This window comes from Triturus cristatus, chromosome 7 (genome assembly GCF_964204655.1).
Source record: "Triturus cristatus chromosome 7, aTriCri1.1, whole genome shotgun sequence".
NCBI lineage: Eukaryota > Metazoa > Chordata > Amphibia > Caudata > Salamandridae > Triturus > Triturus cristatus.
In genome coordinates, this window is record NC_140590.1 from 1,592,216,711 (window position 1) to 1,592,242,744 (window position 26,034).

General features: G+C 43.5%; 1 protein-coding gene across 1 annotated transcript in view; it reads right to left on the reverse strand.

Moving 5' to 3' along the window:
* LOC146812454 (piezo-type mechanosensitive ion channel component 2-like) overlaps window positions 1-26,034 on the reverse strand; it is a 711,007-nt gene that overhangs the window by 207,107 nt on the left and 477,866 nt on the right. The window contains exons 33-35 of the mRNA XM_085619448.1: window positions 20,708-20,825; window positions 14,294-14,368; window positions 11,253-11,419 (exon numbers count right to left, since the gene is read on the reverse strand). Coding sequence (XP_085475574.1) covers window positions 11,253-11,419; window positions 14,294-14,368; window positions 20,708-20,825 — 360 coding nt within the window. The remainder of the gene's footprint in view (window positions 1-11,252; window positions 11,420-14,293; window positions 14,369-20,707; window positions 20,826-26,034) is intronic.

The window sequence follows — 26,034 nt, forward strand, 5'->3', positions numbered from 1 at the left end:
GTAGATCTGAAAAGAGCAACTTCACACAAATATGCTGCACTGAAAGCTTCCAGCCCAGACAGAACCCCTTCTTTAAGCACTGGAAGGTAGTGGGTACATTTTCCAGGTCAAAGGACATCACGCTAAACTGAAAGTTGCCCTTTGGTGTTGAAAAAGCAGATATCTCCTTTGTTCCTTGGGTGAGGGTTATTTGCTAGTAACCTGCAGTCAAATCAAAATTGCTTCGGTACTTAGCAGTACTAACCTGTCGATGAGCTTATCGGCTCTTGCGATGGGGTAGGCATCAATCTTGGTGACTGTATTTTGCAGTCCACACAGAATCTCATCTCTTACTTCCCAAATTCTGGATTGTGTTTAGGTACTAGCATCACTGGGCTGACTCAAGGTCTACTGGAATGCTCTATCACCCCCCAACTATAGCATCTGTGCAGCTTAGCTTTGAGGCTAGTATTTACCTGGTCAGCCAACCTGAAGAATTTCTCTTTTTTTCCACTTTTTAAAAAAATATTCTCTTTATTGGTTTGTTATTAAAGGACACCATTGCTGTTAATATTAATCACAGACAGTTTACATTTGAGTGACAATCAATCACATCCAAAATACTGGGATGTATTTCTAATTTTATTGATTGTCGCTCAAATGTAAACTGTCTGTAATAATATTAACAGCAATGGTGTCCTTTAATTAGGCCTAAGGCAAGCCCGTCTGCGCCAAAACGCTGCCAGCTGCCAAAAACCGCTGCTTGTTCCGGCGCCCATCACAATGTTGCCCCTAACTTACTCAAGGGAGTCGCTGCTAGAGATGAGGACCAACAGATTTAGCCAGCAGTGTGATGGTAGGTTTTGCCTGGACTCCGGAGCCTTTACAAACTGTCGCCCCTGTTGTAACTTATTGGTCAGTCAGCCCCAAGGAGCAGTAGGCTCTTGGAATTTATATCCACCCTCTGGAAGTCAACCTTTGACTAACATGACCCCTAAGGAAGACCTAATCAAGGATAGGATGGCCAGCGGCATCCTTCAAGAGCTATATATCAATGCTCGGTCCATATCCAACCATGCCACAGAGGTCTGGGACCTGTTGGATGATCACAAACCCGACATCTGTCTTTTCACGGAGACATGGCTACACGCACATTCCTCTTCTTCTTTAGCTATTGCTTTTCCCCCAGAGTACTCGGTAGTAAGGCTAGATAGAACGGGGAAAAGAGGTGGAGGGCTAGCCATAGCGACTCGGCCCACCTTAAACCCCAAAGTGTTGCACACAGTATCATCTCCCGGGCTGGAGTTGATGATTCTAGCCACAGAACCGGTCAAAGGCCATAAGGTAGTAGCAGCAGTTGTATATCACCCCTCTGGGGAAAATAAGAAGGCTTTTTGCGCCTCCTTATTAGAAATACTTGCCCCGTTTGTTTTACAAACAAAAGACTTTTTCCTGATAGGAGATTTTAATTTTTATTTTGACATGGATGCCAATACGGACACTACCGACCTGCTAGCAGCAATGGAGTTGTTAGACTTGTTGCCTAAAGTTGTTTGTCCAACCTATTTAGCAGGCTATACGCTGGATAATATTTTTACCAACATTTCCAGTTTGAGTGCAGAACCACCGCAAGCAGTAAACTGGTCAGACCATATGGCCCTTAGTTTTTCTTTCTCGGCGCCTAAAATCAGGGAAAAACCACGAGGGCGGAAGGTCACACGCAGGCAATGGAGAAAAATAACTCCCAAAACGTTTAGTACTGTCTTTGCTCCTCCTATGGGAAATAAATGTCAAGACATCAATGTAGCCCTAGGAAAACTTGAGTCAGAAGTTACAATAGCTTTTGACAAAATCGCCCCCAGTAAAACAACTACAATCTATGAGAGATTGAGTCCGGCACCCTGGTATTCGGTCAGCTTAAAGCTGGAGAAAGCTGCCTGCAGGGTTAAGGAGCGAAAATGGAGAAAAACAAAAACCAAAGTAGACAGACTGGCCTACAACTCAGCACATAGGCTGTACCTCAAAAACTGTAACACAGCGAGAAGAACTTTACTAGCCCCTCGTATTGAGGAGGCAAAGGGCTCATCGAAAGAACTTTTCAGGATTTTTAAGGAATTCACCACCCCCAGAGTAGCAGCTCCCACTTGCCCCTCCTCACAGCAACTTTGTGATAATCTAGCTTTGCACTTTAAAAATAAAATAGATAACATATATGACTCTTTTGAGCAGGGATCAGTCAACGGGGAAAGAATCTCTATCACAATAAATTCCTCCATAGTAAAGCTGGAGACTTTCGCACTGCTCACTAGGGAGCAGGTGCTACCACTTTTGAAATGTGTCAAGTCAGGCTCCCCATCTGACATAGCTCCCCCATTTGTGCTGTCGGAGTTAGCAATGGAACTAGCAGATCCCATTACGGAAATATGTAATCTATCCCTAGCTACATCCTCTTTTCCGGCTAGTTGGAAAAAGGCCTTCGTTAAAGCCCTACCCAAGAAACCAACGGCAGATGGTGCCGATCTACAGAACTATAGACCGATCTCGCTCCTCCCAGGCTGCTCTAAAATCATGGAAACTCTGATTAATCGCCAACTATCAGATCATCTGGAGCGGCATAACCTCCTGGATCCCACGCAGTCGGGATTCCGGGCTGGTTACAGCACGGAGTCCGTGCTGGTAGAGGTAACTGACACCATCAGAATGCTGCTTGACGAAGGGACCCCGGTGGTGCTGGTCCTTCTTGATCTGTCAGCAGCCTTTGACACCATCTCGCACAGAATTCTGCTGGATAGACTGCGAGAGATTGGTGTCACTGGAAGGGCATTAGAGTGGCTGCAGAGTTTCCTATCGGATATATCGCAATGTGTTCAACTGGACTCATTTGTCTCGCAGACCTCGGCTGTGGATAAGGGGGTTCCTCAGGGCTCTATTTTAAGCCCCACCCTGTTCAACATCTATGTTTCGTCTCTGGCCACCATTATAAAATCTTGTGGGTTCCAAACCATCTACTATGCTGATGATACTCAGGTGATTATTCCCATAGAGAAGGACCCCATGGTGACCAGAGACAGATTTAACAGCTGCATGATGAAAATATCCACATGGATGAAAAACAACTATCTGCAGCTAAATTCCAACAAATCAGAGATCTTATTGTTTGGCAAAGCAGCAGAGATATGGACAGATGAGTTGTGGCCGGAGGAATTAGGATCAGCCCCCCTCCCCCAAAAAAGGAGTAAAAAACCTAGGTATCTTAATGGATAACAATTTATCCATGGAAGAACAGGTTAAAACCCTTTCGGGTAAATGTTTTGGACGTGTATGTTAAGGAAGGTCTTCCCGTGGATTCCTATCTCCACCAGAAGGGCTCTGATCCAGGCACTTCTGGTAAGCAGACTGGATTATGGGAATGCTCTCCTGGTGGGGTCGAGGGAAGACCTACTTTCCAGGCTACAAGTCGTTCAAAACACGGCCGCCGGCTTAGTCTTAAACAAACCCCCGCGGATGGCATCCTTGCCACTACTAAAAGAGCTTCATTGGCTGCCCATTAGAAAAGGGGCACTCTTCAAACTTTTGTGCCTAGTATTTAAGACACTCCATGGACAGGGACCCAAATACCTCTTGGAAAAGCTGGAATGGTATATTCCATCGCGACTCTTAAGGTCTAGCAGCCGAAAGCTCCTCCTAGTGCCTAAAATTAAAACAGTGAAGATAGGGGGCCGTGCCTTTTCCTATCTGGCTCCTAAACATTGGAATTCACTGCCTCTAGAACTACGCTCCTGCCCCTCGTTAACTATTTTTAAGAAGCACTTAAAAACCTGGCAATTCAACTGGTACATTTTGCTGCAGAAGTACGCCTCCCAGGCGCCGAGAGATCCCCTTGGGGATGATTCGTGCGCCATATAAATAAAAATAATAATAACAATAATAATAATAACAAACCAATAAAAAAATTACTTAAAAATATAACTGCAGTTTTGATTGTCCCCATTTCCGGGATACGCTTCCTGTCCGTAGGTAGTTATTTATTTTTCCCCTCCCAATATCTTTCCCAAACTTTCCATACCCGTTGATGGTTCTTTCAGCAACCCCAGGACTCTTATACCGGTCTCTCGCATGCCGTATAAGTCCGGATCTGCCCTCCATGTGCCCAAAGTTGGCGCACCCGCCTGTCGCCATAACGTGCAATGTCCAGTTTGGCAATCACCAGCCCCATTTTCAACAATGTCCTGTCTGCATGTGTTTATCCCTCCTCATCTGCCAGTTGGAGAAGAGCTATTTTGGTGGTAAGAATTGCAGGATGTCCCAGAACTTTAGATTTTACTTTTGACAGGTAAATTGTCACCTGTGTCTGTATCATGGACACACCATTGGGTCTAACTGCGTATTAGAGAAAACAATCCAGTAAACTGTCCCAGCAACTAGCAACCGTCCCAATGCAGCTGTTCAGTCAGGGCGGAGAAGAGCATCCACTGGGCCATCTGGAGCTCACTTTCCATATTTATCACCATGTGCATAGTCATGTCAGCACTGTCATGGTGGGGTTTAAACAGGTTGACATGGATCATCCTGTGAAGGGGTCGCTAGGGGTGCCTAGCTCTACCTAGAGGGGGCCTCCCCTTTCTTTTCCAGAACAAAAGGCTCCAACGCCAACACTTTCTGACCTGGCTGGTACTCAACCATGGAGGACGTCTGATCATACCACTGTTTCAGAACCTGGCCTCTAGATTCTTATTTGCTTTCTTCATATGCCATGTGAGGCTGCAGGCCTAGTGCATATAGTCTACCACATCTTTCTTGGGCTCTTTTCAGGGAGTCCTCACAATCCTCTCTAACAAAGCTCAAGGGATGTCTCACAGAGCACAAACAAAATCCCAAAGAGGCTAAAGGCCACTTCCTTTTGTGGAACCTCCCTGTAGGCAAATAGCAGGCATGGGAGAAGAACAACCCATCTTCTCCTGAGTTTGTCAGGCAAACCCTTATTCATGCCCTGCATGGTTTTGTTGAATCTCTCAACTAAACTATTTCCCTGGAGGGAAAAGAGGGTGGTGAACATGTAACACCACATTCATTCCATACAGCTTTTCGATATGCAGACATGACATTGGCACCCCTATCATAAATCAACTCTTTAGAGAACCTGACCCTGGTGAAGAAGGTATAAGGAGGGTTCTAGCCACTGCAGGGCAGTGACTGCCCTGAGGGGAAAGGCACTGGATGTCTGGTGGCATGGCCTACTACCACTACCAAGATAAATTAGTTTCCATAGGTAGTTGGAGGATCTAGGGGACTAACAATATCAGCCACTACCTGCTCAAATAGGGTCTCAACCACAGGTAGTGGTTTGAAGGGAGCCATTGGTTGTCCCCTTGCCTTGCCACTGGCTTGACTGGCGACACATAAGAGACCGAAATCATTGACTTTCTCTGACATCTAGGGCCAGTACAAATGGTTGAGTGGTCCCAGGTTTTAGTCAGCTCCAGATGTCCAGCCAGTCATGGGCTCTGTTAGAAGGAATGTTCTGTATTGTTGGTGACCACCAACCTCCTGGTTGTCCCTGGTTTGGGGTCCCTTGCCTCACTGTACAGCACTACCTCTTCCTAGTTGGCCCTGTGAATGCCACTGACATCTCACTTTTCTTGCTTTTCAGCCTGCTGGCAAAGGTCTTCAAAAGTTAGAGAGGTTTTCTGTCCTGCGGGCAGAGCAGGCAGGTCCCTTAGAGCAGCACTTTCACCTTAAGGCTCCAGGTCCTCCACCTGAGGGCTAGACTCCTTCTGGTCCTTGGGATCTTCTGAAGCTGGTGTTCTAGCCCTCTTAACACTTCTCTTGCTTGTGGTTGTCTGGGCCATTATTCCAGGCCCCAAACAACTTTGAACTGCAATTTAGGACCTCTGGTCACACACGCACACCTGTTCAGGGAGACCCAACATTTCTGCATGGGTGCTCCTTTCAACATCTGCCCAAGCCAAGGTTTCCAAACCATTTCCCAGCAGCAACTCCACCTGAATGGCAGGGGACACAGTCACCTTCTTCAGGCAAGTAACCTCTACCCACTCAAAGTTCATCATAGCCATTGGGTAAAACATTACTTTGTTGTCAGCATTGACAAACTTGTGTAACAGATCTGGGATGATTGTCTCCGGGGACACCAGCATATCCACCACAGTGGTCATACTGTCACCTGTATCCCTCGAAGCCTCCACCTTAGTCCTGTTGATTACTGTCCACTGCCTAATCTTCATCATACTGGGAGGTAAGGCTGCCAAGGTTTCAACATCCACACCTCCCACAGACACTGTGTAACCCCTAGTTTCCTCTGGGTCAGCTTTCATCCCAGTCTTTACACTGGCAATCCCTCTTGGACTGCCCACCATCGGGGAGCTTCTTAGTGCAAACTGAGGCTCCCCTATTGTGCCCTGGCTGCTGACAGTCATAGCATACCCCAGTCTTTGAAGGGTCTTAGGGCCAGATGTACGACCCTCCAATTTGCGAGTCGCAAATTGCGTTGCATATGCGCCTCGCAATTTGCGACTTGCAAATTGGCATGCATAACAGTGTGTGAGACACTGTTTGCGATTCCCAATGGGGTCACATATTGCTTGCCTCATGCATACTAATGAGGCAAGCGCAACTTGCGACCCCATTGGGAATGGCTGGCACTCCCAGGGATGGTAGCCTGCTGGGGTCATGTCTGGGACTGCTTTTAAATAAAGCAGAATTTTTTTTTTTTTTTTTAATGCAGCCCGTTTTCCTTAAAGGAAAATGGGATGCATTTAAAAAAAAAATTACTTTTCAGTTTCATTTTTCCCTGGGACCACTGCTTGCCCTTAAAAAATATTTTGAGAGACACTCACAAAGGTGAATGAGTCCCCTGGGGACCCCTTCCCGTTTGTGAGTGGTTTACCACCCTTCTGTGAAGGGTGGTAAACTGCGACTGTTTTGCAACCACAATTGCGGTCGCAAAACAGTCATACATAGCTTAAGGAGTTGCTATTAGAAAGGGACGCCCTTGGAGCACCCCTTCCTAATAGCGAGTCGATAATCCTATTTTGCAAGTCCCAAATTGATTTGTGACTCACAAAATAGGATTAGTACATGGGCCACAGGTTTTTTGCAGGCACAAACAGGTCTAAAACCAATTTGCGCCCGTAAAAAACCTTAGTACTTCTGGCCCATAATTCTTTCCCAGATGACTGCTTGCTTTGACCTTGGATGGGTCTTGAGGCTCCCCTTCTTGGGCAGACTTTTGGGGCCCCTTAGAGAACTTATTTTTATCTTTGCCTCCCTCCTTCTCTTATTGGGAGGCCAGACCCCCTTTTGTAGGATCACCCCGTGGACCTCTTTGATACTCTTGTATGCACCATTTATCAGCTATCCTACCCAGCTCTATGGGGATGGACAGCTTAAAGTCCACTACATGCTTGTGCATTTCTGCACATTTAATTAGAATGGGCAATTAAACTATAAATAAAACCCCCGCAATCTACACCTGGCACAGTGAAGTAGTACGCTGGGGCGGAGCCGAAAGCGCAGCTATAAGACGTGAGGAGGCCCAGGGGCTGCGTAAAAACCAGATCTCAATGGAGTGGGATGTTATGCTAAAGGCCTTTAAAGCCATAGTCCCTGATCCCTTACCTAACACCCCGAATGCACAGTAGATACCCGTTGACTAGCCCTAGCGCCAAGAGATGCAGCCTAAAGTAGGACTAGTCAGGATGCATGATCACCAATATTATGTGCATAGTACAAGATAGCATAGGACGCAACACCATATCTGAGCATGGATAAGATGGGTCCAGAACGAGGGTGAGGGGGGCGGGGGGAAAAGCAGTTGTTACCAGTTAAATACCAATCTGAATACTGTAGTATGTGTAACTACAGAGATGTCCTGTGTATATGATTGATAAAATGATAACAGTATCAATTCAACTACTGGGTATGCTGTACATGCAACCAACTACTGTAAAATACCAGGATCGAAATAGATGTAATGTTTAAATGTTCTTAATGGATGCACTGGATAAAAAAGAAAATCAATAAAGTATGTTTAAAAAAAGAAAATGTGCAATTAAATTATATAGCCCATCATAAGTATTAACTTGTTTGTACTTTAACTAACCTTCTAGTGTCTTTACTGAAATGCCCACAAAGTCCACCCAGTACTGCTGTGCATCTTTTTTGAATCTTTTTATTTGTGCATTATACAATTTTTACAACAAGTATATCAAAACCATAAGTGGTTCAAAAGCTGTACCAGTTTGGAATGGATACAGGCAGTGACATACAATGCTTCCAGAATATCGCCAGCTGATATAATCATGAGGATAGAAGTCCATGTGGCAAACAAAGACCAACGTTATACAGGCGGGCTTGACACTGATCAGGCCAATTCACCCATCTAAAACAATAAGGAGATTCAATTTAAACCAATAAAGAGTGAAGAACAACGTCAGAACATTTGAATAGGCCCACACTTTCCGCTTTGTAAACATATGTCCAGCCGCAATGCAACATCACTTAGATTAATAGACGAACTGTGGAAGGAAGCAATCAGTGTGGTGTAGGCAATACGCTTTGAACAAGCAGGTATCTGGAGATCCCACGGCCTCTATAGGGGTTGGAGCCCTCTTGGGGGACTCAGCTGTGTGCAACTGGGAAGCTTGGAGTCTGGCCAGGATAGTGCCCCAACTGGACGCAAGAGGGTACTTGCATAAGCCCCTCGTATCTTCTCTGTGCAGTGCAACGCTGTCAACCTGGGCCCATGTTTTCATGAATTGTTCCCATGCAGTGATCATAGGGGGGGAGGGGTTGGAGGAGGTTTGGCAATTTCCACTTCGGAGTGATTAGGCGTTGGGAAAGCAGGAGCCCTAAGTCAATGAGAAAGGTGGTGGCCCTGGATTTACTGCTGTGCATCTTTGTAGGTCTCACAGAATTTCCTCTTGTATTCCTCTGGGGTAAGACTAAACTTTCTTTCAAGTCCTCCTTCATTTGGGAGTAGGACTCTGCTACATCTTCTTCTAAGTCTAACAGCCTATCCCTCCCCACTACTGGGATTAGGCCCCACAACAACCATCCCCAGTGCTGTGGCCCTAACTTTCTCATCTTCACAGCCCTCTCATATGCAGCAAAGTATTTGTCTATGTCGTCTCCAACCACAAAAAATAGCACAATACTCTTGAGCAGTCGATGGTCCTGTGACCCTTTGGTTGTCATTTCTTCTCTTGTGCTTCCACCATTACTTCTGGGATCCAAACACCGGTTGGTCTTTCTCTCTTCCAAGGCTAGGTGTTTCTCAGCCAAAGGCTAATATGTTTTCCTCCAGAGCTATGAGTGCCAATTGAGCCTCGAGTGCTCTTTATCAGAGGGCCATCTCTGAGGCACTTGTGCTGGTTGAACTTGCTTTCAGTCCTGGGACGTATTTCTGTGACTGTGTACTTCGATGGGTCATCTTCTTCCCCTGCACTCTCTGGGGTAACCTCCTCTTCCAGGAAAGTTTGGGCTTTTCAAGCGTCATACCAAACTTTAAGGTCTTTCTCCTAATCTCCTTTTTTAGTGGAATAGCCTAGAGTTATTCCCCTGTTCTTACACAGGGAGCTCAGTTTACTGATCTTGAGGGAACACCGATTGTCTAGGTCTAACTCCATGGTTCCCTTACTCTTAAAAGGGTGCAAAAATTGAAGTCAAAAGTAGTTTGAAAATTTTTAAAGTGGCCCAATCAAAAATAATTTGTTTTGCCTTATGTCAATTTGAGGATTTTTAATTTCTTCGCTTACTAGCTGAGTGGTACTGCTAAACACATGTTCTGTATCCTACTGCTGAAACACTAATGTGGGAAAGTGGATTATTATGTGGTTTAGTTGTGAAGCCTCACCATGTAATAATGTCACAATCTTTATCAGGCCTAGTTAGGTTTCTTTGAGAAAACCCAAAGCTCAGTCCTCTGTAGCAGTAGCACAGAGAAGTCAGGCTTAATCAAAGGAACAAGTGTAAATTATTTAGAAGTACTTAAACAACTGTTAAGTATGAAACACTCTGTTGAGTACCACTGGAAACGGGAGAACAGTTGACCAGCGGCAACTGGACTCCCTCAGCACTCTTGGAGACCAGGACCTAAGGCTGCAGATGACCCCTGACACTCATAGATGCCAGACAGGCACCTAAAATACTGCAGCAACTCCAGCATCTCAGCATCCTGCATCTCTAGCATCAGGATCACTTCTTGGGTGGACTGCGTTAAAGGAGGAAGACACTGAGAACTCTAATACTGCTGAAAAGCGACAGGTAACTGTCTCACTAGTGCTATGTTGTCCCTGTGACTGGCTCCAATTCTACTGTAGCCCGCCCAAGTTAAAAGAAGTAACCCTGCTAGCCAGGTGACTATTATTTATTACTTCTAAGTTTTTCCTTGACAGATGTTTGTCACTTTGGTGTCTGATTTAGGATATAAATACACTCTATTTTTTATAAATTAGTGTTAGATTTTTATTGTGTAGTGTTTCTAACCTACCTGTTGTTGTAGTACTTCTAAATGCTTTAATCATTAATCTTGTTCCTATGATTAAGCCTGACTGCTCTGTGCCACAGCAGCCAAGGACCGAGCTATGGGACTTCCTAAAGAAATCCAACTGGATCTGATAAAGACTGTGCCCTCCCTACGTGCTGAGGTTTCACAATCACACCACATAATAATCCACTTTACTACAAAGATACTTACGACTTTAAAATCGTTCTGCTTAGGGGCGCCAAATGATGGTTATTAAGAGATTCTAGCAAAGGAAATACATGAATTCCTTCAGTTGTCGAATTCCAAATCTGTATCATTGAAAGTATGGTATACATTTAGAGCTATGTAAGGCATATTTCTTGAGACAAAGTACCAAGGAATAATATTTAAAGTGTATTCTAGGATGGACTTATAATATGTGGAGAGCATTATATTGTAGGGTTCTTTGCATGCAAAATTAATTTCCAGCAGATGTTTTGCCCAATAACGGGTTCATACATGATCGATCGTTGTGCTTATAAAACAATATTCAACCTGCGAATGATAAGCTGATTAAAAATTACCATAGTTCATTACTGAATCCTAAAGGTAATTGTTTCCATATACATACTGTACCAATAACCTGAATATAACATACTCCTGTATGTCATCTGTTATCATATTTCAGGGTGTTCCAAGATTTGATCTATCATCACAATTTGATGCACGCCCTTATTTTCACTCAACAGCCTGCATAGAAAAGGCATTCTACAGCTTCCGCTCCGCTTACCTTGTTCAGATTCTGCCCTAACATGCACCTTTCAATTTTCAAAACCATGGCGATGTCCAAGTTCTTTTTGCAGAGTGAGTTGAGAGCTTCAGTGGTGTCATCCAGCAATGCTTGGATGAACACCCATGTAAACTTGATGATGTTGATGATCCTTTGGACTGGGCTATCTGTCAGAGAAGGAGAACAATACGCATTTATAAAGGGAAGGAGTATTTTCTGGCAGTCTATGTGATGCATGCCTTTTTCACCAGCGAGAAGGGTCGGAGATGACTTTACAAATTCAGGAATGAAAACTGAGATGCTTTGTATCTAATTTTTGTCATAAAATATACTATTTATACATACACACAGAAATATATATATATATGTGATCAAGCCCACTTGGTGGGCGAAACGCGTCATGCTACCATGCCGTGTCGTGTCCCGATTTTTTGCCTTTTTGAATTGGAGGTGACAATAGTGGGAACTCTGGTGTTTGTTCATATATATATTTATATATATCACCAATTCCGTAGTCAAGCGGCAGCGGCAGCAGAGCACTTACGGACACGGACCAAGTAATAAGTGCAAATTATTTAATTTATTTTGTGAGGTATGTCGCCATAACGTTTCGGCTCATCCGAGCCTTGTTCACATATATCTCACAAGGGCGAAATCATGTAAGAACTACAATCAGAGAGAAGTAACAACATTTTGGGTCAAAGAAAATGCTCCCCAATTGATTGAAGGGGACCGGAACAAAGAAAAAAAAAAATATATATATATATATATATATATATATATATATATATATATATATATATATATATATATATTATCTACTGGCGGTCGCCAGTAGATAGTTATAGTTACAACCTAGTTTCCATAGGAAATCTCAAAATTCTATTTTGAATAACTTTGGCGCCGGTTGACGAATCCTCGCGAAATTTTCAAAACTAATGGGGCGCTCCGCTCAGCTCCTACCCTGAAAGTCTCGGGGTGATTCGTCAAGCGGGGGCTGAGAAAAAAGGGGGGTCCCAAAACGCGTTTTCCCCATGTTATTTTCCATAGGACCTTTAGACACAGCTTTCAGCCCGAACGGCTGAACAGAATTATGTGAAATTTGGCAGAGAGGTAGCCATAAGGTCAAGGAAGTGCCTTTTGCAGGTCTGGTGTAAATCTGTTCAGTATTTCCTGAGAAAATAGCATTTAAAAGCATATCAATATCTATACGCGCGCACCGTGCACGCACGGTGCGCGCACCCTGCCGTGCGCGAGCGCAATTCTGATTGGTTGTTAGATGTCGGTAAACATTCGAATCGGTCGAAACCAGGAAGTGTCGGCCGCCATTTTGTCTCTCGCAGTCTGAGGGGGTGAAAAAAAAAGGTGGAGAACGTGAAAAGGGGGCAGAGTGGACAGTTCCTGACCCCCTAGCCTTGGTCAGGGGGTCACAGAAGGACCCCCAAGGGAGAAACAACCAATTTTTTTTTTATTTTTAAATCGCGAGGTGCGCGCAACCTGCGCGCACGGCACGCACTGCGAACCGTGGGTGCTCGGTGCGCTTCGCGCACCGAGCGCCCACATCGCGCGCACAGTGCGTGAAGCGCAGGGTGCGCGCAGGGTGCGCGCACCTCGCGATTTAAAAAAAAAATAATAATTGACGGTGCGCGCACGGTGAAAAACCTGAAAAAAAAATAATTAATAAATACATAACTTAGCATTTAAAAACCGTACAAATTCACTGAAAAAACCATAGGTTTCACACACGTTATAGTTACGAATTAGCATTTAAAAAACCTTGCAAATTCACTTAAAAAACCTTAGGTTTCACACATGTTATAGTTAGCTGGACATTTCACTCGTAAAAAACCAATGAAATTCCCCCGTTATAGTTACTGCAGGCAACTATAACTCACGCGACCGCAATCCTCTGCTGATGACATCAGATATTACATCACTGATGACATATGTGTCTTTATGAAAAATAAATATTTGTAATATATGTATAGCTAAAGATTAATGGAAGAAGACATGGGTAAATAAGTGTCTAAATACAGTGATGTAATATCTGACGTCATCAGCAGAGGATTGCGGTCGCGTGAGTTATAGTTGCCTGCAGTAACTATAACGGGGGAATTTCATTGGTTTTTCACGAGTGAAATGTCCAGCTAACTATAACATGTGTGAAACCTATGGTTTTTTAAGTGAATATATATCTATATCTATATCTATATCTATATCTATCTATATATATATATATATATATATATATATATATATATACATTATGCGTGTGTGAGTGTGTTATTGAGTCTCTCAATAGCACCTCAGCACTACTTCAATAAAAGCACTATTATCCGAAAGCTTCGGAGTGTCGTTCCCTCATTATGGTGGAGTGAGGGGGAGGAAAGAATGGGAGTATATACATATATATAATATCTAGAGAATTGCACTGGTAGAACATATTTTTGATGGAATTATTGCTGAAAAAGTTGGCTCCCACACCTAAATGTTAGTGAAAACGTACTCATTATTTGCTCCAGACAGCCACCAAATCACTTACTTGCAGACACTGTCACTCATGCAAACTCAGCCAGGACATAACCAACCACCTCTACCTTCCTGATTAACAAACAGGATGCAAAGTACCTTCACCCTTACTGAGCACACTAGCTGTGGCTCCCTTGGAAAGGGCATGCAGGTGCACTGCGCTCCCCTGCAAACATCATGAATGATACCTAGTGTCTATGCACACTGCATGCATACTTTCTCACACCGTAGAGAAGAGGTCCCTACACTATGGTAAGTGTACCAGTGATACGAGTTTCACAATAGAAATGCCCAAATTCTAGATTATAGGACCACTTGGCTTTTCAAACTTAGATTGTGTGCAACCTTCCTGTGATACACACAACTGCTGTTTGCTGTAGTGAAGTTTACCATCTTCTGATGAAATTATTGTGGCCTAATGTCATTCTGACTCTTGAACTGCGCAACACAACAAAATCATAATGAAAGGTTTATACATCCCTTCAAAACACATCACTAAGACAATTGCCTACCTGGCTCTTCCACATCTTCTCCTTCTATGCTCAGCACCTCTTCTTCATCTTTGTTGGATTCAACTTCCACAATCACTGCAATTTTCAGGACAGAGACATAAAAAGAAGATGAATATTGCTGTGGTACACATACTATAAAAACTGTTAAAGGTGGGCCCCAAATCAATTACAATTTTACAAAAATGTTATGTTTTCTCTTCATTCAGTTATACTGCTAAAATCACAGCTGATATGAAAATTATCTGTAGTATGAACATAGGTATCAAAGAACTATAAAAAAGAGCACAGTTTTAGAACTCTTGTGTTATGTCCACAAACGATACACTTCGGTAAAGTTCACAAGGAGGTTGTACTTGTACTAAGAACCGCAGGAGGATGAGTGGCTGGAGCATCAGTGGCAAATTACTTCAGTCCCCACAGCGGATGCCCAGCAGCTTTTGCCTGACCCTTGCACACTGAATGATCCACTGAATGGGGTCTAACATTACATATAAGGATTTTCTATAAGATAAATTAAGCTATATAGCCATGGAGCACTCTTCAAAGGTGGAATAAAGAGGCGGTGTCAGTGAAGGACAAGGGATGTGTGATGTACTAAATGTAGCTAGAAGAACTTGCAAGTTTTAATTGGGTAGAGACTCTATGTAGCTACAGATTCCTCACCTTCTAATACATCCAGGCATCAGAAACTTTACAACAGTTCCCTCAGCACACATGAAGGCGACGCCATGTGGATCCGCACTAACGTGGTCCCGCTCTGGAAATTATGTGCTGGGCCTATACAGGTGCCACTCCCATGCCAGTGATGTCAATTGCTTTTATAACTATCCATGCCCTCAGACGCAAAGCTCTAAAAGCAAATTTGTACAGATTGAAGATTCCTAGAGTTGGGATTGTATTAATGGATAGAGTCCAATCACAGTCCAGGAAAGATGGGAGGGTCGGTGAGGAATCTGCGACTAGATAGTGTCTCTACCAGAAAGAGCATTACTGAATGTAAGAAACTCGTTCTTCTGATAGAGAGTTTTAGCCACAGATTCCTCACTTTTTTAATAGATACCAAAGCAATACTTATTCTGAGGTGAGTCTGCGAATGGACTCAAACGTGAAAGCGCTGCAGGACAGAGGGGGTAAAATGCCCACCTCTGCAAACCTGACTGTCCAGAAAATAGTGCTTAGTGAACGAATAGTTGTACAACCCTGTAGCCTCCTGGTAAATTTCTAGGACAGGGACTCTACGTGCCTGCCCTAGAAAGTGGAAGCAGTTTTGGCCCTGGTGGAATGAGCACACAGAACTCAAGGAGTGCATAGCAGATCTTAATGCAGAGCACAATCTAGCGGGAGATGGTTCTCTTCTGCACTGCCTTGCTGTTTTTTCGCTCCAGTGAACCTCACAAATAGCTGATCGTCCACCTGTTGTTCTTGGTAAGATTTATGTAGAAGCTCAGTGCTCTCTGAAGTCCAATCAGTGGAGTTTCTCTTCCTCCTTACAGGGGTCAGTAGAGCATAAAACACAGGCAGGGTCATTGTTTGACCGAATAGGAATGGCATCACTACGTTAATTTGAAAGGATGTCCAAGTCTACAGAACCAGCTTGTCTGGGCAAACAGAAATGTATTGCGGATTGACACAAAGAGCCTGGACTTCGCTAACATGCCAAGATGATGGTGATGAGCAACTAAGTCTTGATAATAAGGAGCTGGAAAATTACAACTGAGAAGCGGTTTGAACGGAATGCACATCAGATATGTCCGGATCAGATTAAGGTCTCAATTGGGCAAGACAAAAGGAGAACGGGGAAACATATGTTGTAGCCCTTTCAAATATTGCAATCACAACCGGTGACCTAAACAATGAGGTCTGATCTGGCAACTGCAAGAAGGCTCTAGGAGTTGAAAGATAACCCTTAACTGTGCCCAAAGCAAAGCCTTGTCGGGCAGGAATTAGAACGAATAACAGAATGTCAGGTAATTTGGCCTGGAGGGGGTCAATCTGGTGTATGGTGCACCAAGCCACAAATCTGTCTCAGCGGCAGGCGTATACAGGTTTTGTTGAAGGATACCTGGCTGCTAAGATGACATCAAGCAACTCCAGGCGAAGGTCGAAGGTGTTTAGCTCTCACTGCTCAAATCAAAGCATGAAGCTGGGGAGTAGGAAGGCCCAGGTGCAGAACCCTGCCCTGTTGCTGTGAATGCAGGTCATCCCAACGGGACAGCCTGATCAGAGGACATGTGCTCAAACCCAGGAGTTCTGGATACCATATTGTTCGTGCCCAGTCCGGAGCCTACTAGGATAACCTGAGTCCAGTCATTCCTGATCTTCTTGAGAACTCGGGGCAGGAGTGATATCAGCGGAAAGGCATGCAGGAGTCCAAGTTACACTTGAGGTGGAACATGTCTCCAAGTAAGTGGTGCCTTGGAAACCCCAACACGCAGAAGCATTGACATTGTGTGCTCTCAGCAGTGGCAAAAAGATCGAGCCAAGACACCTTACAATACCTCCAGATGTAGCTGCCATTCGTGATTCACAAAGCAACTGAGTTAGCCCACCCTGGCATTTAATGAGCCTGTCAGGTGGCTCACCATAAAGAAAATTCCTTTTTCGTTCAGCCATTTCCAGAGGCGCAAGGCTTCAAAGGACAGGGTCCATGACCCCACACCAACCTATTTGTAGCAGTACCACATGCCAGTGGTGTTGTCCGTGAGCACCTGTACCAGGCTTTCCCTTGATTGATTGAAAGAAGGATTTCAACACCTCATCTCCAGAAGGTTGATGTGGAGCCAGGACTCTGCCAGAGACCAGAAGCCTCTAATCTCTATATCTCCCAGATGGCTGCCCCAACCCAGAAGCGATGCAGCAGTCAAAACTGTCCGCTCTGTGTGGATCAGGGAGATGGGTGAATAATAATCGCAGACCAGAAACCACCACTGCTCATCTTTTGCAGTCTTCTCCGAATTCTGAGCATGGTCGGTGAGATTCCTTTGATGTTGAGCACTGGGTTTCAGATTCAACTGCAGAGCCCGCATATGTCATCTGGTATGCGTGGCCAGCAGGATGCAGGAGGCCATCATTCCCAGCAGCCTCAGATTCAACCTCACTGGAATCCAAGCCTGAGGCTGAAATATTGGGATCATAGCCTGAATGTCCTGGACGCTCTTTCCCGGGTGAAAGGCATGAGACCGAACCATGTCCAGAATGGCTCTGAAGAAGGGGAGTGTCTGAGAAGGCGTGAGTTGTGACTTTTGGCATGTTGATTATGAACCCCAAGGATAACAGGTGGTTTGCCTTAGACTGGAGGTGGTTAAGTACCTGCAGCGAAAATGAACATCGGAGAGGCGCTGACGACAGCAAAGGGGAGCAGAGTAAACTGAAAATGCTACTGTTCCTCCAAGAAACACAGGTGGCGCCAATGGGCCGGTAAGACGGGTATAAGGAAACAGGCGTCCTGCAGGTCCAAAGCCACTGTCTGGTGTCCAGGGTCAAGGGCAGACAAGACCTGATTGATTGAGACCTGAGCCAGTGTGAGCATGTCAAATTTCTCCTTCTGGAGGAAGGAGTTGATAAGGCACAGGTTTATAAGAGGCAGACAGTCTCAGTCCTTCTTCGGCACCAGAAAGTAGCAGATATAACTACATCCTACTTCTGACACCACCACTTTCTCAACAGCCCCTTTGGCCAAAAGGGGTCACACTTCCTCCTGCAAAATGCAAAGATGGTCCTCTGTCAATCATTGAGAGGACAGTGGAAGGTGCAGTGGAGAAGAGAGAAAGGGTAAGGTACAGCCCCTGTGAACGATCTCTAGGACCCACCTGTCTGACGTGATTGCTTGCCAGCCAGGCAGGTAAGAATCAGTGGATTCTGCCTCTCACCAGATGGCTGTGTCCCTGCAAGGCCATGCTAAAGAGGACTTGTAGGTGAGGCTGCTCCATAGCCTCCACTGGAAAACTGCTGGATTCCCTGTGGGGACTGGATAGGTTGTCAGGAAAGGATGCCTCCGCCAAACCTGTGAAAGTAACAATCAAACTGTCAGGGTTCCTGAGGTGGGGCAAAAAGTCCCAGAAAGCAAGTGGGTGGTAGCCTTGCTCTCCTAAAAAAAGTTTGAAAACGAATCAGCTTTGTCTCCAAACTCGGAAGTTCCATCAAAGAGCATGTCCATTAGGGAGGACTGGACATCACTGGAGAATCCAGTTGATCGCAGCCACGCATGGTGGGGAATGGAAACACTGGTGCTTATGGCCCGCCCGTTGAAAAAGATGATTTCCAAGCCACAACAAATGATGAAATTGGCTGCATCACAACCATCTTTAATTGCCTGAGAGAGCACAAGGTGAAGATCTTTGTGCACACCAGGGAGGAATTGAGCCACCTAATCCGAAAGGGCATGTGAGTAGCATCTCAACAAACAGCTTTTGTTAACAGATTGAAGTGCGAAGCTGATAGAATGTTTCCACTCGCTTAGATTCCCTATTAGGGAGAGTGGTGGGAAATGTGTTGGGATTAGAGCAGCTAGTGGAAACCTGCACTTCTAGGATTTTTGGTGAGGGGTACTTCGAAAGAAAAGCTGGGAAGCAGAGAGCAGGGCGTTAGCGCATGGCAATTTATTAAATAGTAGAAGGGGCTCAGAAGATGTCCGGTTGGAGGACATCTGTCTTGACATTGGTTTTAACCTCCAAGGTGGGAGCTGGAAGTCAAGTGCTTCAGCTGCCCTACGCATCGCCATGGCGTGGAAGCGGATTCCTGTGTGGCTGGTCTAGGAGGAGAGAAAAATGACCTGTCTCCGGGGAGGTATCAAGACCACTGTCCACCTGTAAGTCCTCATACCGATTGTCATCCTGATAGGGCTCAGGGAAGGCTGAGCAAACTCATCACCATGGACACAGTCATTATTGAAATCAGCCCCAAAACGGGCATGCAGAAACTAAAGTGTTGTCAAACTTGTGGTAATTAAAGTGGGGAAGGCAGTGCTTTGGGGGGATGGCAGACCAGAATCAACTCGGTATCAGAGAGAACAATCGAGCTCGCCCCTTCAGGTGGTGTCAACATGCCCGGGCAGTCTTGGGTCGCTGCGCCAAAAACAGAGTTGGGAGAAGAGTCTGAGGCAAGATAGGTTTGAAGGGCCCAGATGATGCGGAGGACATGCCTGCTAGCAATTTCCCAGGTGGAAGGCCTCTTAGCTCTTTGGGGCCCGAAGCTGTGCCATTAGGAGTCTGTAGAGATCTAAAAATCCGGAGCATGGTTGCATGGAACTCTTTGATCTGACCAACCATGGATGAAGGCCCCCGAAACTCGGGATATGCCAGAACCAGCTGCAGGATCAGCTTCAAAGTCCGCTGATTTCAGGAGTGAGATCAGGAAGGGTGTAGTCAACCCCGCGATTGCTCAGACAAATGCGAGTGGGTGAGGGAGCGGAATCCTACTTAGAATTCTTGTGTTTTTTTGCACTTATTTGAGAAATTGGAGACTAACCTCTATAACGGCTCTGTCAACTCCAGCAATAGGACTGAGAAAGAACCTTGGACGTGGAGAGTGACTTGGATTGGTCCCGGTGTGGAGTCTTCTTATGCTTGGAGAAATACAGTTTCGCCTTGCGTTCCCTGATTGCTTTGGGTTCATCGATGCAAAGTCACCTCAGGCCTTAAACTGATGACTCGGCCTAAGGCACCACAGGCACACCTGATGGCAATCCGTCACAGACATATTTTTACGACAGTCCCTACAGGGCTTGAAACCTGTCGTTTTAGGGGTGACATCCCTTGCACACTGAAGAAATGTTGTGGAAAATATTGAGGTGAGTGTCACAGAGAGAATGAGAGGGAGCTACGGATCAGCTTTTGGTGGAGCTGAAAGAAAGGAACTGTTGCCAGCACTCGGAAGTGGCGTCTACATAGGCCCTGCATTTAATTTTCAGAGCTGAACAGCATCAGTGCAACGCTGCATGGTGCCACCTTCCGGTGCACCGAGGTACTGCTGAAAAGTTTCTCAATCTAGTCTGACATCTGGGGAGTATTCAAAAGGTGAGAAATATGCAGCTAGAATTCTCTAGCAGATGGAGAATTTACCCCTACTTCCTCTCCACACCCACGTGGAAGATGGTATGGGAAGACAGTAAGGAGGACGGACTGTTATTTTGAGCTGGATTGTGAGAAACAACAAATGTAAGCGTGGCAGAAGTAGCAAGAAACTTCAACAAGTGTATTACACTAACACTTGGACCACTACATGTCTGTTTAAAGTTTACGTGTTTTGTGGAAAAAATGGCCAGGGTATGTTTTATCTCGGAAGTAGTGAACTCCACCTCATAATCAATGTGTAGCTGGTCTTATGAGAATAACACTTTTAAGGCTTCACAAGACACACACCTTCAACATGTCTAAAAGTTTCTGTGCACATGTTCACATTTGTTTGGCAGCATACCTTCCTGTTGTTTATCTTTTTCCTCCTTTTTCATCTGCTCCTTCTTCAGTGTGCTCTCGTCCTCCCTTCGCACTTTCAGAGCTGATTTGGAGCTTATTGACCAAGCTTCGTATGCCAGCTGCAGGGAATTAAAATTCACATTTATTTTGGATTTTCAGTTTGTTCTGTGCCAACTCTTCGCAGCAAGCTAAGATGCATCTTCAGGTCTAGGGATGTGGATGTAAATCATTTTGAAACAATTGTCTGACATTGATCTGGCAATAATTCCAATCTATGGCAATTTATACCGGCACCCTGTATTGGTAATCATGGAGCATTGACAAAGGCTAAAGGAAATGGCATCAAGCACCCTGTGCCCCTTGTAATATTAACCTCTTGTCCGGGTACTGAGCCTCATATCTGTGGAGCCTGGGAAAAAGTGGCAACTGCAGTCAGTCATGCAGTGTTCTTTCTGTCCGTTATGCCAACTTCACGACCCCAAGACCAACTGTATCAAGTGCTGTGCCACAGATACCAAATGATATGCCCGTGCAGGCGTAGCTATGGGCGCAAGCTTTTCGCCCAGCTACGCCTGTCTCCATATGGAATGGTGGGAAGAGCTAGTAGTGAGAATTTTGCACAAAGAACAGTGGGACAATAACGTCATCAAATGGGCATGGTATATAGATGATTTGTGTATTGTTTGGAAAGGGGATAAACAAAGCGCTGGAGAGTTTATATGTAAATTAAATATCAATTACATGAATTTACATTTCACCTGTGATATAAGTGCAAGTAGTATATGTTTCCTTGATGTAGAGGTATATGTTGAAGACAATACAATGCATACACGTCGACATCGCAAATACAGCTGGCAATACTATATTGCATATATTGCATTCAAGCAGCTTCCATCCTAAACACACAATTTGCAGTATTCCATATAGAGAGGCATTAAGGATTCGCAGAATCTGTGGTAAGGAAGCTGACTTACATAAAGCACATGAAGAATGCAAACAACGTTTTCTGGCTAGGGGGTATTGTGAAAGAAACATAAACAAAGCAATACAGCGAACTTTAGCTATCCCCGTGATGACTTACTCACAAAACCTTCAAAAAACAAACTGAACCACATAGAACCTGAGGGCACAGTGAAAAATCCCAGATTAATTCTATCCTATAACAAACAAAAAGATAACATTACAATGATAATCAAAAGGAATTGGCATCTAGTACAAAGCGATCCCATAATAGGGGAGAAAATGACATTATCTCCAATTATAACATTTAGAAGAGCATATAGTACTAGTGACCATCTGGTTAGCAGTAGCCCTGAATTATCTAAAAATACAAGTTGGCTAACTAAACGTAAAGGTTTTGTTAGGTGCACGGCATGCAAGGCATGTAAACATGGTGAAAACAAAACTAGCTACAGTACACCTTTCAGTGACAAGTCATTAACAATTGACAAGTTTTTAACTTGCAAAACTGATTTTGTAGTTTACGTTTTAGAGTGCACATGTGGACTAAGAAATGTGGGAAGCACTCGTCTACAGGTCCACAAAAGAATTTTACAGCACCTAAGGGCCATAACAAATAATTATACCACATAACCGGTGGCCCGCCACTTCAATGAGTTCCATAATAAAAACTTAAAGGAATTGAAGTATTATGTAATTGATAATGTTCCCCAGCTAAGAAGAGGTGGGAACAGGGATGCAACACTCAGACGCTTGAAACGAAACATATTTTAGCGTTAGATAGCAAAAGTCCACATAGTCTGAATACCACAGAGGACTTATACACTTGGTTATAATCGCGACATTCGTTTCTGAAATCAAGTATTATACCAATGATAAAGTTTAAAATATCTGCTTATTTATATTAAATTTTAACATACACATTTCTTATATATATAATTCTTTATCTTATCATAAGTTCCCCTCTTCCCTACATGGATTAATTCTCTGTTAGTTGTGTACATAGGCTCATGGCACAACCAACTAAGTTTCCAATCACGGTGACACTTTATATAATAACATGCTGGACAGCATGAGACACTTTGTACTTTATTAGGCACTAGTTTGCACCAGTTTTAACACGGTAAAATAATTTTGGAGAATGTTCCTTAGTTGAAACCAAAAAAGTCACAAAAGGTCCGACAGTCTGGAACAAAACATCACTACCAATTGTGATTATAATACAAATACAAAAGTATTTATATATCACATCAGGATTTAGGTGGCATTGTACAAGGCCCAGTTTAATTTGTAAAATAATCTTTTTTTAACAAATTGATTGGTGTTAATAGAAGCATTCATACTGGTACCGAGAGAATGTATATTCAGGGTCTTAATTTAGGGGTATTCATTTTTGTCTTAATTTAGAGGTATTCATTTTTGTTCCTTGTCATTCAGCTATCACTGAGTACATGCGTTCCCATTATATAATTTCGATGCATATCATATGACATGCGACAACCATATTATATGTTGCGGTTCATTGACTTAGCTGAATCATTCAGCTGCCAATTATACTGTTTTCATTTACGCATACGAGATTTTTTCAATGCGCACGACCAGCTAAAATGGATTGCCTGATTCAATGGTTTGTTCAGTCCGCAATGTGATATAATTATGAAATGTCATGCGCTAACAAATCCCAATGAGTTCTTTGGTAAATTCTGTTTAAATTCAATGTACCATAACTTTATCAGCACTGACGATGAACACTGAAAAGTATTTTCTTTATGTCTATTGCACATGATGAGCACTAGCACTTTAAAAGTAACTGACGTAACACTGTCTTTTGCCCGTGAAGACGACGTGCCTAAACTCCGAGGAGACATGAAGCAGCGGCGAAGCTGTTAACGAAAATATTGGAATCACAAGGTGAAAACAGAGCACAACAACGCACTGTTAGTACTATTACTGACAAGAAAAAACTATGGCATAAACTTTGGAAAGTTCTTAAGAAAGAACAGTCTAAGTGGTGGGGAGGCCACAGCCCTGCAACAATATGTGAACTGTGACAGGATATCGCGGGGACTCAGAATATTTATCACCCCCACATTACAGAAACCTGATCCCGACATGATTGAAGAGTGGATGGTGAATAATAACGCATGCTCAATGAATATACTTCAAATATTGAGCAAATATGCAGAAAAAGAAAGCCGAAAGTTGACAGAGGAGAGTGAGGAAATCATTTCTAAATTAAAAGAACTGTACAGTAAAGAGGATTTTGACTTAGAAATGGCTAAAATTGACAAAAAGTTGGAAAAAATCGAAGATGACATCAAATAAAAAAAAACTAAGCAAATTTCGAGATGAAGTCGATTATAATAAAGGTCAGATCCTTACCTTTGGCAAGAAATTTGATTTGTTACGTAAAGAGACTAATGAACAAGGGGAGTCTGGAAAAGTACAACCCCAACCTTCAACATCCAGAGATGCAAACAGCACAGAAGAAAGAGCGACCACATCAAGTACTGAGACAACACTTGAAATCAATACTGATGATAATGAAAGTTCAGTTCTGATTGAACCAGATGCAGTAAAAGCACGTTTTTTAAAGCAGTATACGCTAATGGCCAAGGAAAGAACAAATACACAGGCACACAGCGCAAGCCCAGGAAGAAATTGTGGTCGAGGCAGAAGAGGAGGAAACAGACCAAAATTTACAAATATAACAGAAAGCCCAGTGGGAACACGTACGAGGGGCAGATTTGCGAAGAAACAATGACTAATATGACAGTGGTAAACCTCTCCGATTATGTACTGACGAAAGACCAACTTGAAATTTTATCCTTAGCATTATAATTTTTTCCCACATCTGATTTTGACTATACTGAAGCTCGTATTGATTTATTTAATTTTATCAGAAAACTCAAACTCAAAAAATGGTTCGCAATTAATAGAGGCAGCAAACAAAAAGAAGTTTGAACACAAGGGCGCACTATTCACAAGCCCAATATGGTGCTTAAGGTTTATACAATATTTTTAAACAATGATCATGGAGAACCAAAAATATTTGTCCATGTATCCTCAACAGATTATCAGGAATTCACATTGTATGTTGCAAACGATTTCTTGAAGAAAGACCCAAAGTTCCTTAAAAAAATATAAGAAATAGGAAACGATTTTGATGATGAAAGCAAAACCATGAAGCAAAATAGTAACAATTCAACACACTGTCTTCTTCTTTATTTTCTGATATGGCTTTTCAAATCTTGAATCTTTACACCAACGTCAAGTACTTCCCAAAATATATATATATATAATCCATATATATTCTGACATGCAAGCAAATGAGAAATATAGCTGATGTAGAGTTTTAAATACAGAAAACGGTGACAGGCCAAACCACCAAGTTCCTTAAACAGAAATCATAATGAATCTATGTTGCCAACACAATGTTAGGAATATGACACCACAAATCCTTAAAGAGCAAGCAGAATGTAATGCAAAAAAGAAGCGGAAGCAAAAGGACCCTGTGTGTAAAACTAATGAGAACCTGCCGCAACAGGCTTATGTGAAAATTTAGACGCCACCCGGACATTAACAGTGTGCTCACAATGCTTGCTTAGTGAGCTCCCCTGGACAATGCCGGCAGACTCACCTATATCGGTATCAGTGACAAAAAAGTGTAGCTGCAGAGGTGTATGAATAAAACCGATAGACGCTACAAATAATGAAAAAGACAAGTGAATGCAACACAAGCATCTCCGCGTTTACCATTGTGGAAAATCACGAAAAATGTGTATAAACACCAAACCGCCAGCATAGTTAAAACGCACCTTCTATCGGCGAATGTACTGCTCATAACCCTGTCCTTACGTGTAAGTGACGTTAGGTCAATGTTCAAAGTAAAAGCTGCAACTGATACGTAAACATAAAAGTATCAGAATTACCACAATAGACGTGTGGCAACATAACGAATCGTCCCAAACTAATTGGTGTGCATATTACCTTGATAAGTAGTATGCGTGCGAAAATGTTCTCTCTTGCCTCCGGAGCCAGTAGACCCCAAGACGCCGTAGTTTCTTAAAATTACACGCGTACAAGTGCGTGATGACGATCCGTTCATAAACATAAAGGACAGACTCGAAAGTCTGGAACTGGGGCTCAGAAAAAACGTGATATTAAAACAAGAAATGCTGAAGCGAGTACCTATAGCGAAAAGAGCTCCGTGTAAAAGTAAAACCAAAATGGAATAAATAAGAGGTATTCCAACATGACACAAAATAAGTGTAAATAAAACCCGCTTGCTCACAATGAGAGAGCATGTAAATCAAAACATATTTATGAACCAAATCCAGTGAAATAAAGCTGAATAATAATGGAAAG